The sequence below is a fragment of the Bufo gargarizans genome, chromosome 4, assembly GCF_014858855.1.
Source record: "Bufo gargarizans isolate SCDJY-AF-19 chromosome 4, ASM1485885v1, whole genome shotgun sequence".
Classification (NCBI taxonomy): domain Eukaryota; kingdom Metazoa; phylum Chordata; class Amphibia; order Anura; family Bufonidae; genus Bufo; species Bufo gargarizans.
In genome coordinates, this window is record NC_058083.1 from 361307569 (window position 1) to 361326909 (window position 19341).

Below are 19341 nucleotides of genomic sequence, written 5' to 3' on the forward strand. Positions count from 1 at the left end.
TTGGGGCCTCTGCTAGGCCCCGGCCCGCCTGAGTACACCCACTTCGACACCCCGCAGTCTCATATGGGGTGCAGATGGGTGACGGGGTGTCCACTCCCTCTGTAACAGTTTACATGCGGCGGGCGCCATAAGGGTTTAAACAGCCCAGATTGATTCTCATGTAACAGCCGTGCCCCTGCTCTCCACTGTATGGGAGACTAGTGCAGCTCTTAGACTGGGCTGTCGTAAAAAGGCAGCAGCACAGCCTATGGCCCCTTAGTGCATGTGGGAGGTCACTAAGGGGTTAATGAATGCCATTCTCGTGCGGTCATTTTTTGGGGTGTTTTTTGTTTTTGAGGACCCAAAGAAATGAATGGGTCCATGTGCAGTCCACAAAGAAATGCAGATTAGACAAAGATGCTAAATACTGTTGTGTGCACAACCCCTAAGAGATCTGACCAATATCTGTCCAATCGGACCAATAGTTGGTGTTTATAACAAAAGATCTGTGTGTGTAATAGGTCATCTGACCAATGATTGGTCAGGTAATCTGTTGGTGTAATACAGCCCATAGTCTTGGTAAACTATGATCACCCTGGCTTACCAGGATGCACCCAAACTTCTGATATTTCATTACATTACAATGATACTCCCTGCTCTCCCTCTTGCCCCTAAAACTGTATTGTTAGCAAACCATTTGCAACGCCATATGCTCCACAGGTTTATGTGTATTCTATGGGTATATGTACGGTACCGCCATGAAACTAGCTTTGCATAGCCTTATACTGATCTGGTTCCTCAACTTCTTTCCATATTTTAGTTTACGGAGATCTGTGGAAGACTGGGATGTTTGAGCGAATGTCTCTGCAAACAGATGAAGACGAGCATAGCATTGAAATGCATCTACCTTACACTGCTAAAACAATGGAAAGGTATGGCAGAATAAAGAATGGGTATATATCCAATACCACCATGAAACTAGTTTTTCACAGTTGTGTGTGGTTTATTTTGATCTGCTGAAGATGGAATGTCTTCCTTTTAAAGGCATTTTCCAGTTTCCGTAAAAAAAGGTTTTAAATGTTGCAATTAAAACCTGTCTATTGAGTTTCATGTGCTTTTTAAGATTGTTGTTTGCTGTGGATGATTGGAAAGCTTCAAGCCCAGAAAATGTTTTTAGAAATGCTCAGTTTTATGGACTAGGAGAAATATTTTGCTTAAAGGGCTTCTCCAAATCTTTGACATTGATGCCCATCCTTAGGAATCAGACTCTCAGAACCCCTACCCATCAGCTGAATAAAGGAGCTGCGTTATTGAGCTGTAGTACCAGGCAGAATCACTACAGAGTGTCTGACACTGTTCCTGAGTAACAATGAGCATGTGGTGCTCCGTGACTTCTTTAGTCAATTAGCAGGTATGCTGGGAATTGGACCCCCTCTGATCTGATGTTAATGACATTTAAAATACCCTTTTCTTTTACTTACTCTCAATAGGTGCAATATTAACTTCTAATGTTATAATATATTGTTATAGAGGTCACAGCTCCTCTCTTTTTGAATTACGAGCTTTAAATCGCCTGCTTACCTTCTCAAAGCCATATAGTTAAAATGTTGTTCCTGACTGTCTTGCAAAATAATTGTATGTGGCTAGGATAGTTGCAGTTTAATATGGTGCCAGATCAGCCTTAAAGGCTTTATCCGCATTTTTATTTTTTAATGGTTCCTCCCACCCCCCACATTCATGTGATTCAGAGATGTTAAAAACATCCCTACCGAGCCAGCGCTCCGCTCCGCTCCACGGTGTAATATGGTTGTGGGCACATCCTGTATTATGTGTCTTACATTCAGTATGTGATCCTAGCCAATTACAACCTGCGATGTACAGTACAAACCAAAAGTTTGGACACACCTTCTCATTCAAAGAGTTTTCTTTATTTTCATGACTATGAAAATTGTAGATTCACACTGAAGGCATCAAAACTATGAATTAACACATGTGGAATTATATACATAACGAAAAAGTGTGAAACAACTGAAAATATGTCATATTCTAGGTTCTTCAAAGTAGCCACCTTTTGCTTTGATTACTGCTTTGCACACTCTCTTGCCATTCTCTTGATGAGCTTCAAGAGGTAGTCACCTGAAATGGTCTTCCAACAGTCTTGTTGGCCCTTTTGCCTTCACTCTGCGGTCCAGCTCACCCCAAACCATCTCGATTGGGTTCAGGTCCGGTGACTGTGAAGGCCAGGTCATCTGGTGCAGCACCCCATCACTCTCTCCTTCATGGTCAAATAGCCCTTATAGAGCCTGGAGGTGTGTTTGGGGTCATTGTCCTGTTGAAAAATAAATGATGGTCCAACTAAACGCAAACCGGATGGAATAGCATGCCGCTGCAAGATGCTGTGGTATGCTGGTTCAGTATGCCTTCAATTTTGAATAAATCCCCAACAGTGTCACCAGCAAAGCACCATCACATCTCCTCCTCCATGCTTCACGGTGGGTACCAGGCATGTAGAGTCAATCCGTTCACCTTTTCTGCGTCTCACAAAGACACTGTGGTTGGAACCAAAGATCTCAAATTTGGACTCGTCAGACCAAAGCACAGATTTCCACTGGTCTAATGTCCATTCCTTGTGTTCTTTAGCCCAAACAAGTCTCTTCTGCTTGTTGCCTGTCCTTAGCAGATTCACACAGTCTCCCCTTAATAGTTGTTCTAGAGATGTGTCTGCTGCTAGAACTGTGTGGCATTCTCCTGGTCTCTAATCTGCGCTGCTGTTAACCTGCGATTTCTGAGGCTGGTGACTCAGATGAACTTATCCTCCACAGCAGAGGTGACTCTTGGTTTTCCTTTCCTGGGGCAGTCCGCATGTGAGCCAGTTTCTTTGTAGCGCTTGATGGTTTTTGTGACTGCACTTGGGGACACTTTCAAAGTTTTCCCAATTTTTCGGACCGACTGACCTTCATTTCTTAAAGTAATGATGGCCACTCGTTTCTCTTTACTTAGCTGCTTTTTTCTTGCCATAATACAAATTCTAACAGTCTATTCAGTAGGACTATCAGCTGTGTATCCACCTGACTTCTCCACAACGCAACTGATGGTCCCAACCCCATTTATAAGGCAAGAAATCCCACTTATTAAACCTGACAGGGCACACCTGTGAAGTGAAAACCATTTCAGGTGACTTACTCTTGAAGCTCATCAAGAGAATGCCAAGAGTGTGCAAAGCAGTAATCAAAGCAAAAGGTGGCTATGTCATGCCCCACTCTGACGATGTGCGGAGGTCGGCCAGGATAGCAGCACGAAGTTAGTGTTTGTTTTGGTGCCGTGCTGGATCCGCCTCTCATCAGGTGCACTGGGTGGAGTCATTAGTTTAAATGGCACTCCAGCCAAGTGATCTGAGCGGATTATACTAATCATTGTGGTCTGGGAAGCTAGGAGGGAAGGTTGGCTGTCTGTTCCTGCTCTGGAAGATAAGTGTCATTTCTTGTTTGGTTGTTTTGTGTCATCTTTCCGATCCAGGTTCTGTGCGAGCAGGCTGCTCCTATTTCCCCACTTCACCATCTCAGGGAATTCAGAGTTTTGTCAGCCCAGGCTGGAGGACACATCACACCTACCTTCAAGGTCTGTATGTGGGCTGAGCAGTGCAGGGAAAGAGGTCAGCGATTAGCTAGGAGGTGACCCTTCCCCTGTCTCTCGTCCAGAGCCTGGTTGGTGCTTTATCTGTTATTCGAAGTGCACGCCCGCCGTGACAGGCTACTTTAACCACCTCCCGACCGCCGTACGCGTATATGCGTCCGGGAGGTGGTTGCTTTATTCCTCCTGGACGCATATACGCGTCTTCTCGCGAGACGCGAGATTTCCTGTGGACGCGCGCGCACAGGCACAGAAGGTAAGCGAGTGGATCTCCAGCCTGCCAGCGGCGATCGCTCGCTGGCAGGCTGGAGATCCGAATTTTTTAACCCCTAACAGGTATATTAGACGCTGTTTTCATAACAGCGTCTAATATACCTCCTACCTGGTCCTCTGGTGGTCCCTTTTGTTAGGATCGACCACCAGAGGACTCAGGTAGGTCAGTACAGTCCCACCAAACACCACACTACACTACACTACACCCCCCACCCCCCCCCCCCGTCACTTATTAACCCCTTATAAACCCCTGATCACCCCATATAAACTCCCTGATCACCCCCCTGTCATTGATCACCGCCCTGTCATTGATCACCCCCCGTCAGGCTCCGTTCAGACGTCCGCATGATTTTTACGGATCCGATCCATGTATCCATGGATCCGTAAAAATCATGCAGACGTCTGAATGGAGCCTTACAGGGGGGTGATCAATGACAGGCGGGTGATCACCCATATACACTCCCTGATCACCCCCTGTCATTGATCACCGCCCTGTCAGGCTCCATTCAGACGTCCGCATGATTTTTACGGATCCGATCCATGTATCCATGGATCCGTAAAAATCATGCAGACGTCTGAATGGAGCCTTACAGGGGGGTGATCAATGACAGGCAGGTGATCACCCATATACACTCCCTGATCACCCCCTGTCATTGATCACCGCCCTGTCAGGCTCCATTCAGACGTCCGCATGATTTTTACGGATCCGATCCATGTATCCATGGATCCGTAAAAATCATGCGGACGTCTGAATGGAGCCTTACAGGGGGGGGGATCAGTGACAGGGGGGTGATCACCCTGATTACCCTGATCACCCCCTGTCATTGATAACCCCCCTGTAAGGCTCCATTCAGACGTCCGCATGCGTTCTGTGGATCCGATCCATGTATCCATGGATCCGTAAAAAATCATGCGGATGTCTGAATGGAGCCTTACAGGGGGGGTGATCAGTGACAGGGGGGTGATCACCCTGATTACCCTGATCACCCCCTGTCATTGATAACCCCCCTGTAAGGCTCCATTCAGACGTCCGCATGCGTTCTGTGGATCCGATCCATGTATCCATGGATCCGTAAAAAATCATGCGGATGTCTGAATGGAGCCTTACAGGGGGGGTGATCAGTGACAGGGGGGTGATTACCCTGATCACCCCCTGTCATTGATAACCCCCCCTGTAAGGCTCCATTCAGACGTCCGCATGCGTTTTGTGGATCCGATCCATGTATCCATGGATCCGTAAAAAATCATGCGGATGTCTGAATGGAGCCTTACAGGGGGGGTGATCAGTGACAGGGGGGTGATCACCCTGATTACCCTGATCACCCCCTGTCATTGATAACCCCCCTGTAAGGCTCCATTCAGACGTCCGCATGCGTTTTGTGGATCCGATCCATGTATCCATGGATCCGTAAAAAATCATGCGGATGTCTGAATGGAGCCTTACAGGGGGGGGTGATCAGTGACAGGGGGGTGATCACCCTGATTACCCTGATCACCCCCTGTCATTGATAACCCCCCTGTAAGGCTCCATTCAGACGTCCGCATGCGTTCTGTGGATCCGATCCATGTATCCATGGATCCGTAAAAAATCATGCGGATGTCTGAATGGAGCCTTACAGGGGGGTGATCAGTGACAGGGGGGTGATCACCCTGATTACCCTGATCACCCCCTGTCATTGATCACCCCCCTGTAAGGCTCCATTCAGACGTCCGCATGCGTTCTGTGGATCCGATCCATGTATCCATGGATCCGTAAAAAATCATGCGGATGTCTGAATGGAGCCTTACAGGGGGGGTGATCAGTGACAGGGGGGTGATCACCCTGATTACCCTGATCACCCCCTGTCATTGATAACCCCCCTGTAAGGCTCCATTCAGACGTCCGCATGCGTTCTGTGGATCCGATCCATGGATCCGTAAAAATCATGCGGACGTCTGAATGGAGCCTTACAGGGGGGGTGATCAATGACAGGGAGGTGATCAGGGAGTCTATATGGGTGATCACCCCCCTGTCATTGATCACCCCCCTGTCATTGATCACTCCCCCCCTGGTAAGGCTCCATTCAGCCATTTATTTTGGCACAAGTTAGCGGACATTTTTTGTTTGTTTTTGTTTTTTCTTACAAAGTCTCATATTCCACTAACTTGTGTCAAAAAATAAAATCTCACATGGACGCACCATACCCCTCACGGAATCCAAATGCGTAAACATTTTTAGACATTTATATTCCAGACTTCTTCTCACGCTTTAGGGCCCCTAAAAAGCCAGGGCAGTATAAATACCCCACATGTGACCCCATTTCGGAAAGAAGACACCCCAAGGTATTCCGTGAGGGGCATATTGAGTCCATGAAAGATTGAAATTTTTGTCCTAAGTTAGCGGAAAGTGAGACTTTGTGAGAAAAAAAACAAAAAAAATCAATATCCGCTAACTTATGCAAAAAAAAAAAAAATTCTAGGTACTCGCCATGCCCCTCATTGAATACCTCGGGGTGTCTTCTTTCCAAAGTGGGGTCACATGTGGGGTATTTATACTGCCCTGGCTTTTTAGGGGCCCGAAAGTGTGAGAAGAAGTCTGGGATCCAAATGTCTAAAAATGCCCTCCTAAAAGGAATTTGGGCCCCTTTGCGCATCTAGGCTGCAAAAAAGTGTCACACATGTGGTATCGCCGTACTCAGGAGAAGTTGGGCAATGTGTTTTGGGGTGTCATTTTACACATACCCATGCTGGGTGAGAAAAATGGGAAAAGTTGTCTTTTGCCAAGATATTTCTCTCACCCAGCATGGGTATATGTAAAATGACCCGCCAAAACACATTGCCCAACTTCTCCTGAGTACGGCGATACCAGATGTGTGACACTTTTTTGCAGCCAAGGTGGGCAAAGGGGCACCTTTCGGATTTCGCAGGCCATTTTTTACACATTTTGATTTCAAGGTACTTCTTACACATTTGGGCCCCTAAATTGCCAGGGCAGTATAACTACGCCACAAGTGACCCCATTTTGGAAATAAGACACCCCAAGGTATTCCGTGGGGGGCACGGCGAGTTCCTAGAATTTTTTATTTTTTGTCACAATTTAGCGGAAAATGATGATTTTTCTTTTTTTTTCTTTTTTCCTTACAAAGTCTCATATTCCACTAACTTGCGACAAAAAATAAAAAATTCTAGGAACTCGCCATGCCCCTCACGGAATACCTTGGGGTGTCTTCTTTCCAAAATGGGGTCACTTGTGGCGTAGTTATACTGCCCTGGCAATTTAGGGGCCCAAATGTGTGAGAAGAACTTTGCAATCAAAATGTGTAAAAAATGCCCTGCAAAATCCGAAAAGTGCACTTTGGAATATGTGCCCCTTTGCCCACCTTGGCAGCAAAAAAGTGTGACACATCTGGTATCGCCGTACTCAGGAGAAGTTGGGCAATGTGTTTTGGGGTGTCATTTTACATATACCCATGCTGGGTGAGAAAAATATCTTGGTCAAATGCCAACTTTGTATAAAAAAATGGGAAAAGTTGTCTTTTGCCAAGATATTTCTCTCACCCAGCATGGGTATATGTAAAATGACACCCCAAAACACATTCCCCAACTTCTCCTGAGTACGGCGATACCACATGTGTGACACTTTTTTGCTGCCAAGGTGGGCAAAGGGGCGCATATTCCAAAGTGCACCTTTCGGATTTCACCGGTCATTTCTTACACATTTTGATTGCAAAGTTCTTCTCACACATTTGGGCCCCTAAATTGCCAGGGCAGTATAACTACCCCACAAGTGACCCCATTTTGGAAAGAAGACACCCCAAGGTATTCTGTGAGGGGCATGGTGAGTTCCTAGAATTTTTTATTCTTTGTCGCAAGTTAGTGGAATATGAGACTTTGTAAGAAAAAAAATAAAAATAAAAAATCATCATCATTTTCCGCTAACTTGTGACAAAAAGTAAAAAGTTCTATGAACTCACTATGCCCATCAGCGAATACCTTAGGGTGTCTACTTTCCGAAATGGGGTCATTTGTGGGGTTTTTCTACTGTTTGGGCATTGTAGAACCTCAGGAAACATGACAGGTGCTCAGAAAATCAGAGCCGTTTCAAAAAGCGGAAATTCACATTTTTGTACCATAGTTTGTAAATGCTATAACTTTTACCCAAACCATTTTTTTTTTTTTGCCCAAACATTTTTTTTTTATCAAAGACATGTAGAACTATAAATTTAGCGAAAAATTTATATATGGATGTCGTTTTTTTTGCAAAATTTCACAGCTGAAAGTGAAAAATGTCATTTTTTTGCAAAAAAATCGTTACATTTTGATTAATAACAAAAAAAGTAAAAATGTCAGCAGCAATAAAATACCACCAAATGAAAGCTCCATTAGTGAGAAGAAAAGGAGGTAAAATTCATTTGAGTGGTAAGTTGCATGACCGAGCGATAAACGGTGAAAGTAGTGTAGTGCCGAAGTGTAAAAAGTGGCCTGGTCATGAAGGGGGTTTCACCTAGCGGGGCTGAAGTGGTTAAAGAACCTAGAATATGACATATTTTCAGTTGTTTCGCACTTTTTTGTTATGTATATAATTCCACATTTGTTTATTTATAGTTTTGATGCCTTCAGTGTGAATCTACAATTTTCATAGTCGTGAAAATAAAGAAAACTCTTTCAATGAGAAGGTGTGTCCAAACTTTTGGTCTGTACTGTACGTGAGTTGCTCCTGTACAGGTGCAACTCACTAACATCGCAGGTTTTAACTGGGCTTCGATCATGTGCCTAATGTGCGGCACGAGAACCAGGAAGCGTCCGTAACCTAATTACACCAGGGAGCACAGCACTGGCCCAGTAGGAATGTTTTCAACATTATCACTGAATCACATGAAGGAGGGTAACCCCTTTTATTAAATTCTGTCTGCCTGCACAAAGGTTCCTAAAACCACAAGGAAATGAAAGACAGGGCATATTAGACAGCTCCATTACATGTAATTTACCATTGACACATTTTATTTGCTTGGATCAGAAACCCATTTATTAAGGCTTCCTTCGCACACAAATTTGTTCTGCCATTCTTTACTGCTAAAAAAAAAACAAAAGAAAACACTTGTGCTTTTGTGTATTCTTAATGACATTTATGTGCTGGCACATTTTCCTCTATAGAGAAAGACGTGGAAAAAACCCCTGAAAAATCCATGAAATGCCATTGCTTCAACATGCTGCATTAAGAAAAAATTGCCACTAAAAATCTGTGTAAAAATACACCCTAAATGGGGTTTTACTATTGTACTCACTTTTTTATTATACCACCTGGCTAAGGATCGAATCAGGGATGAACGCTGGAACAAATACCCGTTCCTTCTAATTGCCCCTTGTAAAGGTAGGAACAGTCATTCAGGCCCAGTCATGTGCAGTGATCAATCGTCCATTCCTATTCCTTGCCCACACTCTTAGCTCAAAGGCCTAAATTAAAGGAACCTAAGAAACAGTGTTCAGTCGCAAACACGCTATTGAAAATACATTTTGTCACTTTTCTAATAATCACCAATGATTGTTTAAAAAATGTACAGTATTTCAGTCTGCGAGCCACTTTTTTTGCTTAAAATGTAGCTATTCTTATTTAGTTCATAATTCTGTTCTGATTAATCTTGTATCTTTATAGGGATTAGGGTATTTTTGTAATGTTTGTCACAGAACTCAAAATCCTCTTGCACAGGCCAATTTAAAGGACGTTCTCTACTTCTAAATGTGCAGGAACAGCCTTTTTTTCCACTCTCTAATACCAGGGGAAAAGACGGAGGGGCATGTTACCAGATCTATCGGTCAGCGACCTCCATTGTGGACAGCATTCAGAACTAACAAATGCGCAGTGCTGTGCGCAGGCTTATTTAGTGAAGAGCGCTGATTGATAAGTCTGCTCACATGCCCATCCATCAGCCACGAATGTTGGGACCAGAGTACTGCACGGTGAGGTGAGTAGGACTGATCTTCGCCAGGGAGCATCAGTTCAGTAATGAGAACGTCGGTGCCACCCTGGTGATAGCATTTTCATGCTTATAAAAATGGGTAGAATGTGGCCAACCTCTTAAAGCAAATCTCATCCGCACACTGCATGATAACTTGTATTGCCAATAATAAATCCTCTGCATGTAAATTTACGCTGTGGGCCTCCACCGCCGATCCTCTGCAGTGCATAGGGTGAACACCGCTGCAGAGTCTCCAGAGGAACCTGCGCCTTATAGCCTTACCATAAGGGGTGTTCAGATGATGATTTGGAGCTCTGTATCATAAACAGAGCTATGACCCTTGTAAAGATACATTTGTAAAGTTAATCCGTACAGAATATGAGACATATTAAGTAAACTTTAACCCCTTTGCTCTCCTGAAGTGCATGGAGCAGAGTCATCAGCTGATCCCGCTCAAGTGTTTGCAATGGCTGGGATCAGAGATAACGCTGATCCTAGTTGTTTAACCCCTCAGATGCCACAGTCGGTAGTGAGCATGGCATCTGTGGGGTTAGACAGAAGAAGATAACGAAATTGCAGGACTTGGATCTTCGTAAAGTCTCCTAGGCCTGTCATAGCGAGCTGGTACAGCCTGTCAGAATCCCATAGACCTCAGTGCTATTCTATTGCAGTGTATTGTACAAATCCTCAAATCTACAAAAAAACTATTATTACAAATTCAATTCACCCCCTTTCCAATTTTACATACAAAAAATAAGCATAACCGGTATCTTTTTAACCACAGTCATGTCTCGTATAACATCTTTGTCTTTGCTAACCCTTCTGTATTTCTCTTTTAGCCATAAAGATGAGTTTACCATTGTTCCTGTGTTGGTTGGAGCACTTAGCGAATCAAAGGAACAAGAATTTGGGAAACTTTTTAGCAAATACTTAGCAGATCCATCTAACCTCTTTGTAATTTCATCAGATTTTTGTCATTGGGGTAAGTAAGAGATCTGCCTAGTTAACTAAACAGGAAACCTACAGTTTAAAAAGGACTTCAAAGCCCACAGGATTTAAATGAATAAACTGCAGGTTTTACGGAATCCTTTCCCACAGAACTATATATCAGTCTGCCCAGCTTCTCCCACTCTATAACCTGCTGCCTGCACTTCAGATACCGTGTTCAACATGACAGGTTCCCTTTTAAGGAGGCTTTGCAAAAACCCATAAATTAAACGTTGTAAAAACCCATAAATTTTGGCATTATTAGTGCTCATACGCACAATCGTATGTATTTTGCGGTCCACAAAAAAAAATGGATGACGTCTGTGTTGCATCAATTTTTATTTTACTTTTTGCGGATCCATTGTAACAGTGCCTGTCCTTGGCCGCAAAATGGACAAGAATAGGACATGTTCTATTTTTATAGAAACTGAATGCACACAGTGTAATTTCTGTTTTTTTGCAGACCCGTTGAAGTGAATGGTTCCACATAAGGGCTGCAAAAAAACGGACACGGAAATACAGTCATGTGTATGAGCCCTTAGACGAATGTCTAATGTGATTGGTGTCTTCCAACTCTTCCCCTTGGGTAAATAGTGGGGAAAATAAAGATCATTGTGTTGGACTACATGGTCGATCCTGTCGTTCCCATGGGAGATAAGCAGTTGCCAGAGGAGTCTGGAAGCAGCTCATTTCAATCACCCAGTTTATTTTAAAAAATGCAGTCTACAATACATAGTAACATAGTACATAAGGCCGAAAAAAGACATTTGTCCATCCAGTTCGGCCTGTTATCCCGCAAGTTGATCCAGAGGAAGACCCCTCTCTAGTAGCTATAGCCTGTAATATTATTAAGCTCCAGAAATACGTCCAGGCCCCTCTTGAATTCCTTTATTGTACTCACCATCACCACCTCCTCAGGCAGAGAGTTCCATATTCTCACTGCTCTTACCGTAAAGAATCCTTTTCTATGTTTGTGTACAAACCTTCTTTCCTCCAGGCGCAGAGGATGTCCCCTCGTCACAGTCCAGTCCATTATCTTGTTGGCCTTGGCAGCAGCTGCCTGACACTGGTTTTTGCAGCTTAGTTTGCTGTTTATTAAAATTCCTAGATCCTTTTCCATGTCAGTGTTATCGAGTGTTTTACCATTTAGTATGTACGGTTGACTTGCATTTTTCCTTCCCATGTGCATAACTTTACATTTATCAGTGTTAAACCCCATCTGCCACTTATCTGCCCAAGCCTCCAGTCTATCCAGATCCCTCTGTAGTAGTATACTATCCTCATCAGTGTAAATTACTTTACACAGTTTAGTGTCATCTGCGAAAATTGATACTTTACTATGCAAGCCTTCTACAAGATCATTAATAAATATATTGAAGAGAATAGGGCCCAATACTGACCCCTGAGGTACCCCACTAGTGACAGTGACCCAATCTGAGTGTGTACCGTTAATAACCACCCTCTGTTTTCTATCACTGAGCCAGTTACTTACCCACATACAGATGTTTTCTCCCAGTCCGAGCATTCTCATTTTATATACTAACCTTTTATGTGGTACAGTGTCAAATGCTTTGGAGAAGTCCAGATATACGACATCCATTGATTCGCCGCTGTCAAGTCTAGAACTTACCTCCTCATAGAAACTGATTAAATTAGTCTGACATGACCGATCCCTCACGAAGCCATGCTGATATGGCGTTATTTGCTTATTTCTGTTGAGATGCTCTAATATAGCATCTCTCAGAAAACCTTCAAACAGTTTACCCACAACAGATGTTAAACTTACCGGCCTATAGTTTCCAGGGTCTGTTTTTGGCCCCTTTTTGAATATTGGCACCACATATGCCATGCGCCAATCCTGTGGGACATTCCCTGTCAGTATAGAGTCTGCAAATATCAGAAATAAGGGTCTGGCTATGACATTACTTAATTCCTTTAGGATACGGGGGTGTATGCCATCCGGTCCTGGCGATTTGTCTATTTTAATCTTTTTAAGTCGCTGATGTACTTCTTCCTGGGTCAGACAGGACACTTTTAATGGGGAATTTATTTTTGCATTCTGCATGTCATCTGACAATTTATTTTCCTCAGTGAATACATTGGAGAAAAAAATATTTAACAGGTTTGCTTTCTCCTCATCGCTCTCTGCGACTTCCCCCTCATTACTCTTTAAAGGGCCGACACCTTCAGATTTATACTTTTTAACATTTATATAATTGAAGAACATTTTAGGGTTAGTTTTACTCTCTTTGGCAATTAATCTCTCGGTCTCTAGTTTGGCCGCTTTTGTTTTTTACATGTTCTATTTTTTTCCTTATAGTTTTTCAGTGCTTCCGTGCTCCCCTCCTGTTTCAGTGAATGATATGCTTTCTTTTTGTCATTTATTGCTTTCGTTACAGTTCTATTTATCCACATTGGTTTCTTTTTATTCCTTAACCTTTTATTACCATACGGTATGTACCTCTCACAATGAGATTTTAGGATGTTTTTAAAGATATCCCATTTTGTGGCTGTATTTTTATTTTTGAGGACTTTGTCCCAGTTAGTTTGGCCTATGGCCTCTCTTAGTTGGCTAAATTTAGCTTTTTTTGAAGTTTGGTATTTTTGTTCCTCCCTGTAGAAACGCTCTTTTGAATGATAATTGGAAGGTTATTACTTTGTGGTCACTATTTCCCAGGTGTCCCCCAACCTGCACGTCTGTTGTTCTGTCCGGCCTATTGGTTAATACTAAGTCCAGTATGGCCGTCCCTCTAGTCGGGTCCTGAACCAGTTGGGAGAGGTAATTGTGTTTGGTTATTGCCAAGAACCTGTTTCCTTTATGAGATATACAAGTTTCAGTTTCCCAGTCTATATCTGGGTAGTTGAAGTCCCCCATAATAACCACCTCATTATGATTTGCCGCCTCGTCTATCTCGTTTAGTAATAGATTTTCTGTGGACTCTGGTATATTAGGTGGTTTATAGTAAACTCCTATTAGTAATTTATTGTTGTTTTTAGCTCCATGTATCTCTACCCACACTGACTCCACATGTTCATGTCCCTCATTTATATCTTCGCGGAGTGTGGGCTTTAGACCGGACTTTACATAGAGGCAGACCCCTCCGCCTCTCCGGTTTTGACGATCCTTTCTAAACAGACTGTAACCTTGTACATTAACCGCCCAGTCATAGCTATCATCCAGCCATGTCTCAGTTATTCCCACTATGTCATAGTTCTCCTCACACATCACTAATTCCAGTTCACCAGTTTTATTAGTCAGGCTTCTGGCATTAGTATACATACATTTGAGAGGTTTATGTATATTTTTTACCCTACACCTTTCCTTCTGAACTGTTCTAGTCCCTCCTTCCATTCCTCCCCCAGTCCCATTACTTTGCCCCCGGTCTCTATCTGCACTATCTTCCCGTCCTATAACGTAATTACCCTCCCCCCAGTCCCTAGTTTAAACACTTCTCCAACCTTCTAGCCATCTTTCTCCCCAGCACAGCTGCCCCTTCCCCATTGAGGTGCAGCCCGTCCCTACGATAGAGCCTGTAGCCGATAGTTCTCCAGGAACCCAAACCCCTCCTTCCTACACCAGTTCTTGAGCCACTTGTTAATCTCCATAATCTCCCGCTGCCTTTCTTGTGTGGCCCGAGGTACAGGCAGTATTTCGGAAAATACTACCTTTGAGGTCCTTGCCCTCAGCTTTTGACCTAAATCCCTGAAATCATTTTTAAGGACTCTCCACCTACCTCTAACTTTGTCATTGGTTCCGATATGGACCATGACCGCTGGATCTTCTCCAGCCCCTCCCAGTAATCTGTCAACCCGATCCGCAATGTGTCGAACTCTAGCGCCAGGAAGACAGCACACTGTTCGGCGATCACGGTCTTTGTGACAGATTTCCCTATCTGTTCCCCTAATAATGGAGTCGCCCACTACCAGCACCTGTCTGGCCTGCCCTGCTCTCCTGGTTCCCTGCTTACTGGAGCTGACATTCCCCTGACTGGCAGAGGAAGTGTCCGGCTGCAGCAGTGCTGTCCCCGGACTGACATCCCCCTCATCTGCCAAACGTGCAAACTTGTTGGGGTGTGTCAGATCAGGGCTAGCCTCCCTGGCACTCTTCCCTCTACCCCGCTTTCTAACTGTTACCCAGCTAGCTACCTCACTTTCCTCAGCCTCCTCTCTGTCACCCTCCCCCTCATCTACCCCAAAGAGTGCTTTCTCGGTGAGAAGCAAACTCTTTTGCAAATTATCAATGCCTCTCAGTGTTGCAACTTGCCCGTTTAGAGACTCGATTTGCGATTCCAAACGGGTTATTTGCTCACATCTAGAACAAAGATATGCACCCTTGAACTCCTGTTCCAGGACTGCATACATCATGCAAGATGTGCACTGGACTGCGTTGTAAATTGTGCAACACATACTAAATGGGGATTACAACAGTAAAAAAGTAAAACAGTATATATGATTCAGACCTAGACCCTGTCTTCTGTAGCCGAAGGGCTACGCTAAACCAAGCCAACAACACACAAGGAAATTATATCCAACCTTAGTTTCCAAACTCCTTTTCTTAAACTCCTTGTTTTTTTAACTCCACTTAATAAGAAGCCCATTTAGTAGAGCAAGCCCCAGGAAGAGCAGGCTCTAGAGAGTTTTAGTGGGTTAATTTATAGCACCTGGTTGCCCAGGGCACTCCCCTTAATTAAGCAGAGAAAAAAAAAAAGTTTTAAATGGCAGTACTAGAATACCAACGTGTACGTTTATGATGGAGATAGGAGGAGTAATGCTAAGCCAACAACTATCCCGTTTCTGTGGCCAACGTTACTTATTCTCTTTTCCCTTATAAAGGAAAGTTCATCTGAGCAGAGTTTTCATGTTTATGGTAGAGCTGGGAAGAATAGTTTGTTCAGCCAATTCCAGAGGTGCAGCTAGGCATTTCTTAACCGAGAGTAACTGTGCAATCTACTTTGTTAAAGGGGTTATCTAATACTAAAATAGTGGTCCAGACCTGCCCGACCCAGATAAATGTTGTCCTTGGCGCACGTTGGAACGGAACTGCTGTCCCAGAAATCCAAGAGACCGGATCTATTGGTCGGGATCAAATAAGCATCACTTCATATTCTGACTGCACTCCCCACCCCCTGCCTAGTGCTGTCAATTTCTTAAGCATGGTCAAAACTGCTGACAGACTCCTTTTAAGGGTCTGCAAAACCTGTTTAAAGTAGTTATTTCTATTTTATGACATGAATACATGAATTTCTTTCATATGTGCATAATGAGAAATTGGATGCACTTGTCTTTTTGTTCTATAAGTTAAAGGGGTTTTCCGACTGTTTTATACTGATGACCTATCCTCAGGATAGGTCATCCGTATCTGATCGGACCCATTGTATAACGGCTGTGCTTGACATGGCCCTCTGCCCCATTCACTCGAGACTGTTGAATGTGACGTCACTGTCCTAGAGTAAACTGCGAGAAGGCTGATCCGCGGGGGTCCTGTGTGTCAGAGACTAGGTCTTCGGTAGAAAATGGTCAGAAAACCCCCTTTAACAAAGCATTTGGAATAAATAGTTTTCACATGGTTTCACATTCACAAGCAGTGTGGCTCTGGGTGATAGTGATTGAGGGGCTTAACTTTGCCCATTGTCATCTACTCTGCTTGAGCTCATAGTAACATTTTAGTGCAAGGTCAGCCGTCACAGTGACTGTGACATATCTGGGTAAGAGAATGGTAAACCACTGTGTGTAATCATTGTGCTTCAGACTTCCCATTCACCAGATTCCAGTCCCACCAGTACTAGAGTCTGACCCATGTAGAATGGCTGTTACTTCACTGGCACGGCACCTTTTCTGCTGTAGCAGTGCCGCTCCCTGCACCACATGGGAGCTCGGCATCTTTAGCTGGCAGCTGCTTTATATGGCAGTAATCTGCCACATGCCGTGGCTCCTCTTGGCGCACAATGACACAGACTTTTTGACACTTGGTGCACCTTCCAATACTGCACACTTGCCACTATCCCACTGGCCAGTGCTGATGTGCATTATACTGTAAATCCTGGGGATTACCTATGTAAGGTTTTGTGTTGTCCTTAGATGTCATGCCAGTTTGGTTTAGCATCTAATTGTTCCATAATCGGTAGCTCAGCACTCCCACCATCGGCTGTTACCGTGTAGCTCCAGGGCTGGGTTTACTACAAAACAGCTGGAGCTGTGTAATTCCAGGTAACCAGTGTGATGTCAGACTCCTAAAGACCTGATATTGAAATATCAAAATCCTGGACAATCCCTTTAAAATGGTTGTTTTATGAACACCACCACTGTCCATATGTCCTATTAGGGCATCCTGTTTTTGGAGCTAAATATCCAGCATCTGCAAAGAGCCAAAGTACAATTGTGAATTGTGTCCTCTCGCATCCACAGACTCAGAAAGATGGTGATATTTGTATCCAGATTTTGATAGCGCCTTTTTACAGGGGATCTGCATCGGCATATTTAAGGACAAGGAGTTGTGGCTGGAGTATTTCTACAATACACAACCCTTCTCTTGCCACAACTGCTGGGATAACCCGGTAGGTGGAAGTTGGTTACGGTTAGTTATGTTAAAATTGTGCAGTTGAAAAATGCACTTTGTAACGTGAAAGTCCTCCTCATACAGTCACATCAACATAAAAAATATCTCAGAATACAGAAATACAAAGCAACAACTTCTGTGGTTCTGACAAAATTGGGCTGTGAAAGCACCACTCATTTTGTATGATTTGACTCCTCTGTCTGTAGTCCTGTATAGACTGTTTACAGCAGGGGTGTCAAACTCGTGCCCCACCAGCATGTGGCAGAACTTCCAGCATGCCCTGATAGCTGCAGCATCTGGAGGGCCACGCGTTTCACATCCCTGCTTTACAATTTTGGGGTTATATATTGTGTCAGTCTGACCCCAAAACTCACTGCAAGTTTTTTTTATTTATAAAATGCGAGGGATTTCTTCATCTTCTGCCATCATTTACGTTATTAATATCCAGTGGCGCAAGTTCAGCTTATCTGTACTGCGACTTTAGCCTTAAATGAGCTGAGCCCAAAAACATCTGGCAGGGCTTCACAAGACACGGCTCAACTCCTTAGCTCCTATAGTGTATTTGTTTTTAGATGAGCCAGTAGTACACAATTATTTGAGGAGTACTGTCATTATAAATTGGAGGCATGGAAGGTGTGTTCATGTTTAGTCCTTGTCTGCCTCCTCCATGTCTTTCTCTAGGCCTATCAAGTATGGCAGAGCTGTCATTCTAATCCTCCACCATGAGATGACCTCTTCTCTTGCACAGCAGTGTCATAAACTGAGAATTCCTCCTTACTACTGAGGAATCTCTTTGTGATTACTGCTAGATAAGGACAATACATTTTGTATTTAATGGCATAGTACTTCCAAAATTAAAAAAATATATATATTTACCCCTTCCTAATGGAAGCTTCCCTTTTAAAATACAGTGAAATCTGTATGAATCTTGTATGAAAATACAGTGAAATCTGCAGGCAGAATGTTTTATAGAGCAAAAGAAGCTAAGCCAATTGATATATGGCTTGGTGGGAAAAGCTTGTAATTTAATCATTAAAGGTGTTTTCTGGGTTATCATAAAAAGAGTCTCAGTGCCAGTAAAAGCCTTTCTTCTGCACCATCCTCCCGCTGGGTTTTATACAATGCTATATACAGCAGGACACAGTGGAGAACTGCGAATGGCTGCAGTGGTCACGTGCAGTATACCTCCATGTCACTGCTGCAGCATTGTATAAAACCAGTGGGAGGATGGTGCAGAAGAAAGGCTTTTACTGGCACTGAGACTCTTTTTATGATATTAAAGGGGTTTTCTGGGTTACCATAAAAAGAGTCTCAGTGCCAGTAAAAGCCTTTCTTCTGCACCATCCTCCCGCTGGGTTTTATACAATGCTATATACAGCAGGACACAGTGGAGAACTGCGAATGGCTGCAGTGGTCACGTGCAGTATACCTCCATGTCACTGCTGCAGCATTGTATAAAACCAGCGGGAGGATGGTGCAGAAGAAAGGCTTTTACTGGCACTGAGACTCTTTTTATGATAACCCAGAAAACCCCTTTAATATCATAAAGAGTCTGTGCCAGTAAAAGCCTTTCTTCTGCACCATCCTCCCGCTGGTTTTATACAATGCTGCAGCAGTGACATGGAGGTATACTGCACGTGACCACTGCAGCCATTCGCAGTTCTCCACTGTGTCCTGCTGTATATAGCATTGTATAAAACCCAGCGGGAGGATGGTGCAGAAGAAAGGCTTTTACTGGCACTGAGACTCTTTTTATGATAACCCAGAAAACACCTTTAATGATTAAATTACAAGCTTTTCCCACCAAGCCATATATCAATTGGCTTAGCTTCTTTTGCTCTGTGTTTGGGATACATATGGGAGTGGAACTGAACCGTGTGGAGCAGGTAATTGCTAAAGTAATATTTGACAAAAATTTTCATGTTTGGGGCATAATCATACATACCAGTATTCTAGCAGCAACACAACTCAGTGCATGGT

The 19341-nt window shown here is 43.7% G+C and overlaps 1 protein-coding gene across 1 annotated transcript in view; it reads left to right on the plus strand.

Moving 5' to 3' along the window:
- MEMO1 (mediator of cell motility 1) overlaps positions 1–19341 on the plus strand; it is a 120571-nt gene that overhangs the window by 65279 nt on the left and 35951 nt on the right. Inside the window, exons 5-6 of the mRNA XM_044290277.1 lie at positions 800–911; positions 10658–10800. Of these exons, the coding sequence (XP_044146212.1) occupies positions 800–911; positions 10658–10800 (255 nt within the window). The remainder of the gene's footprint in view (positions 1–799; positions 912–10657; positions 10801–19341) is intronic.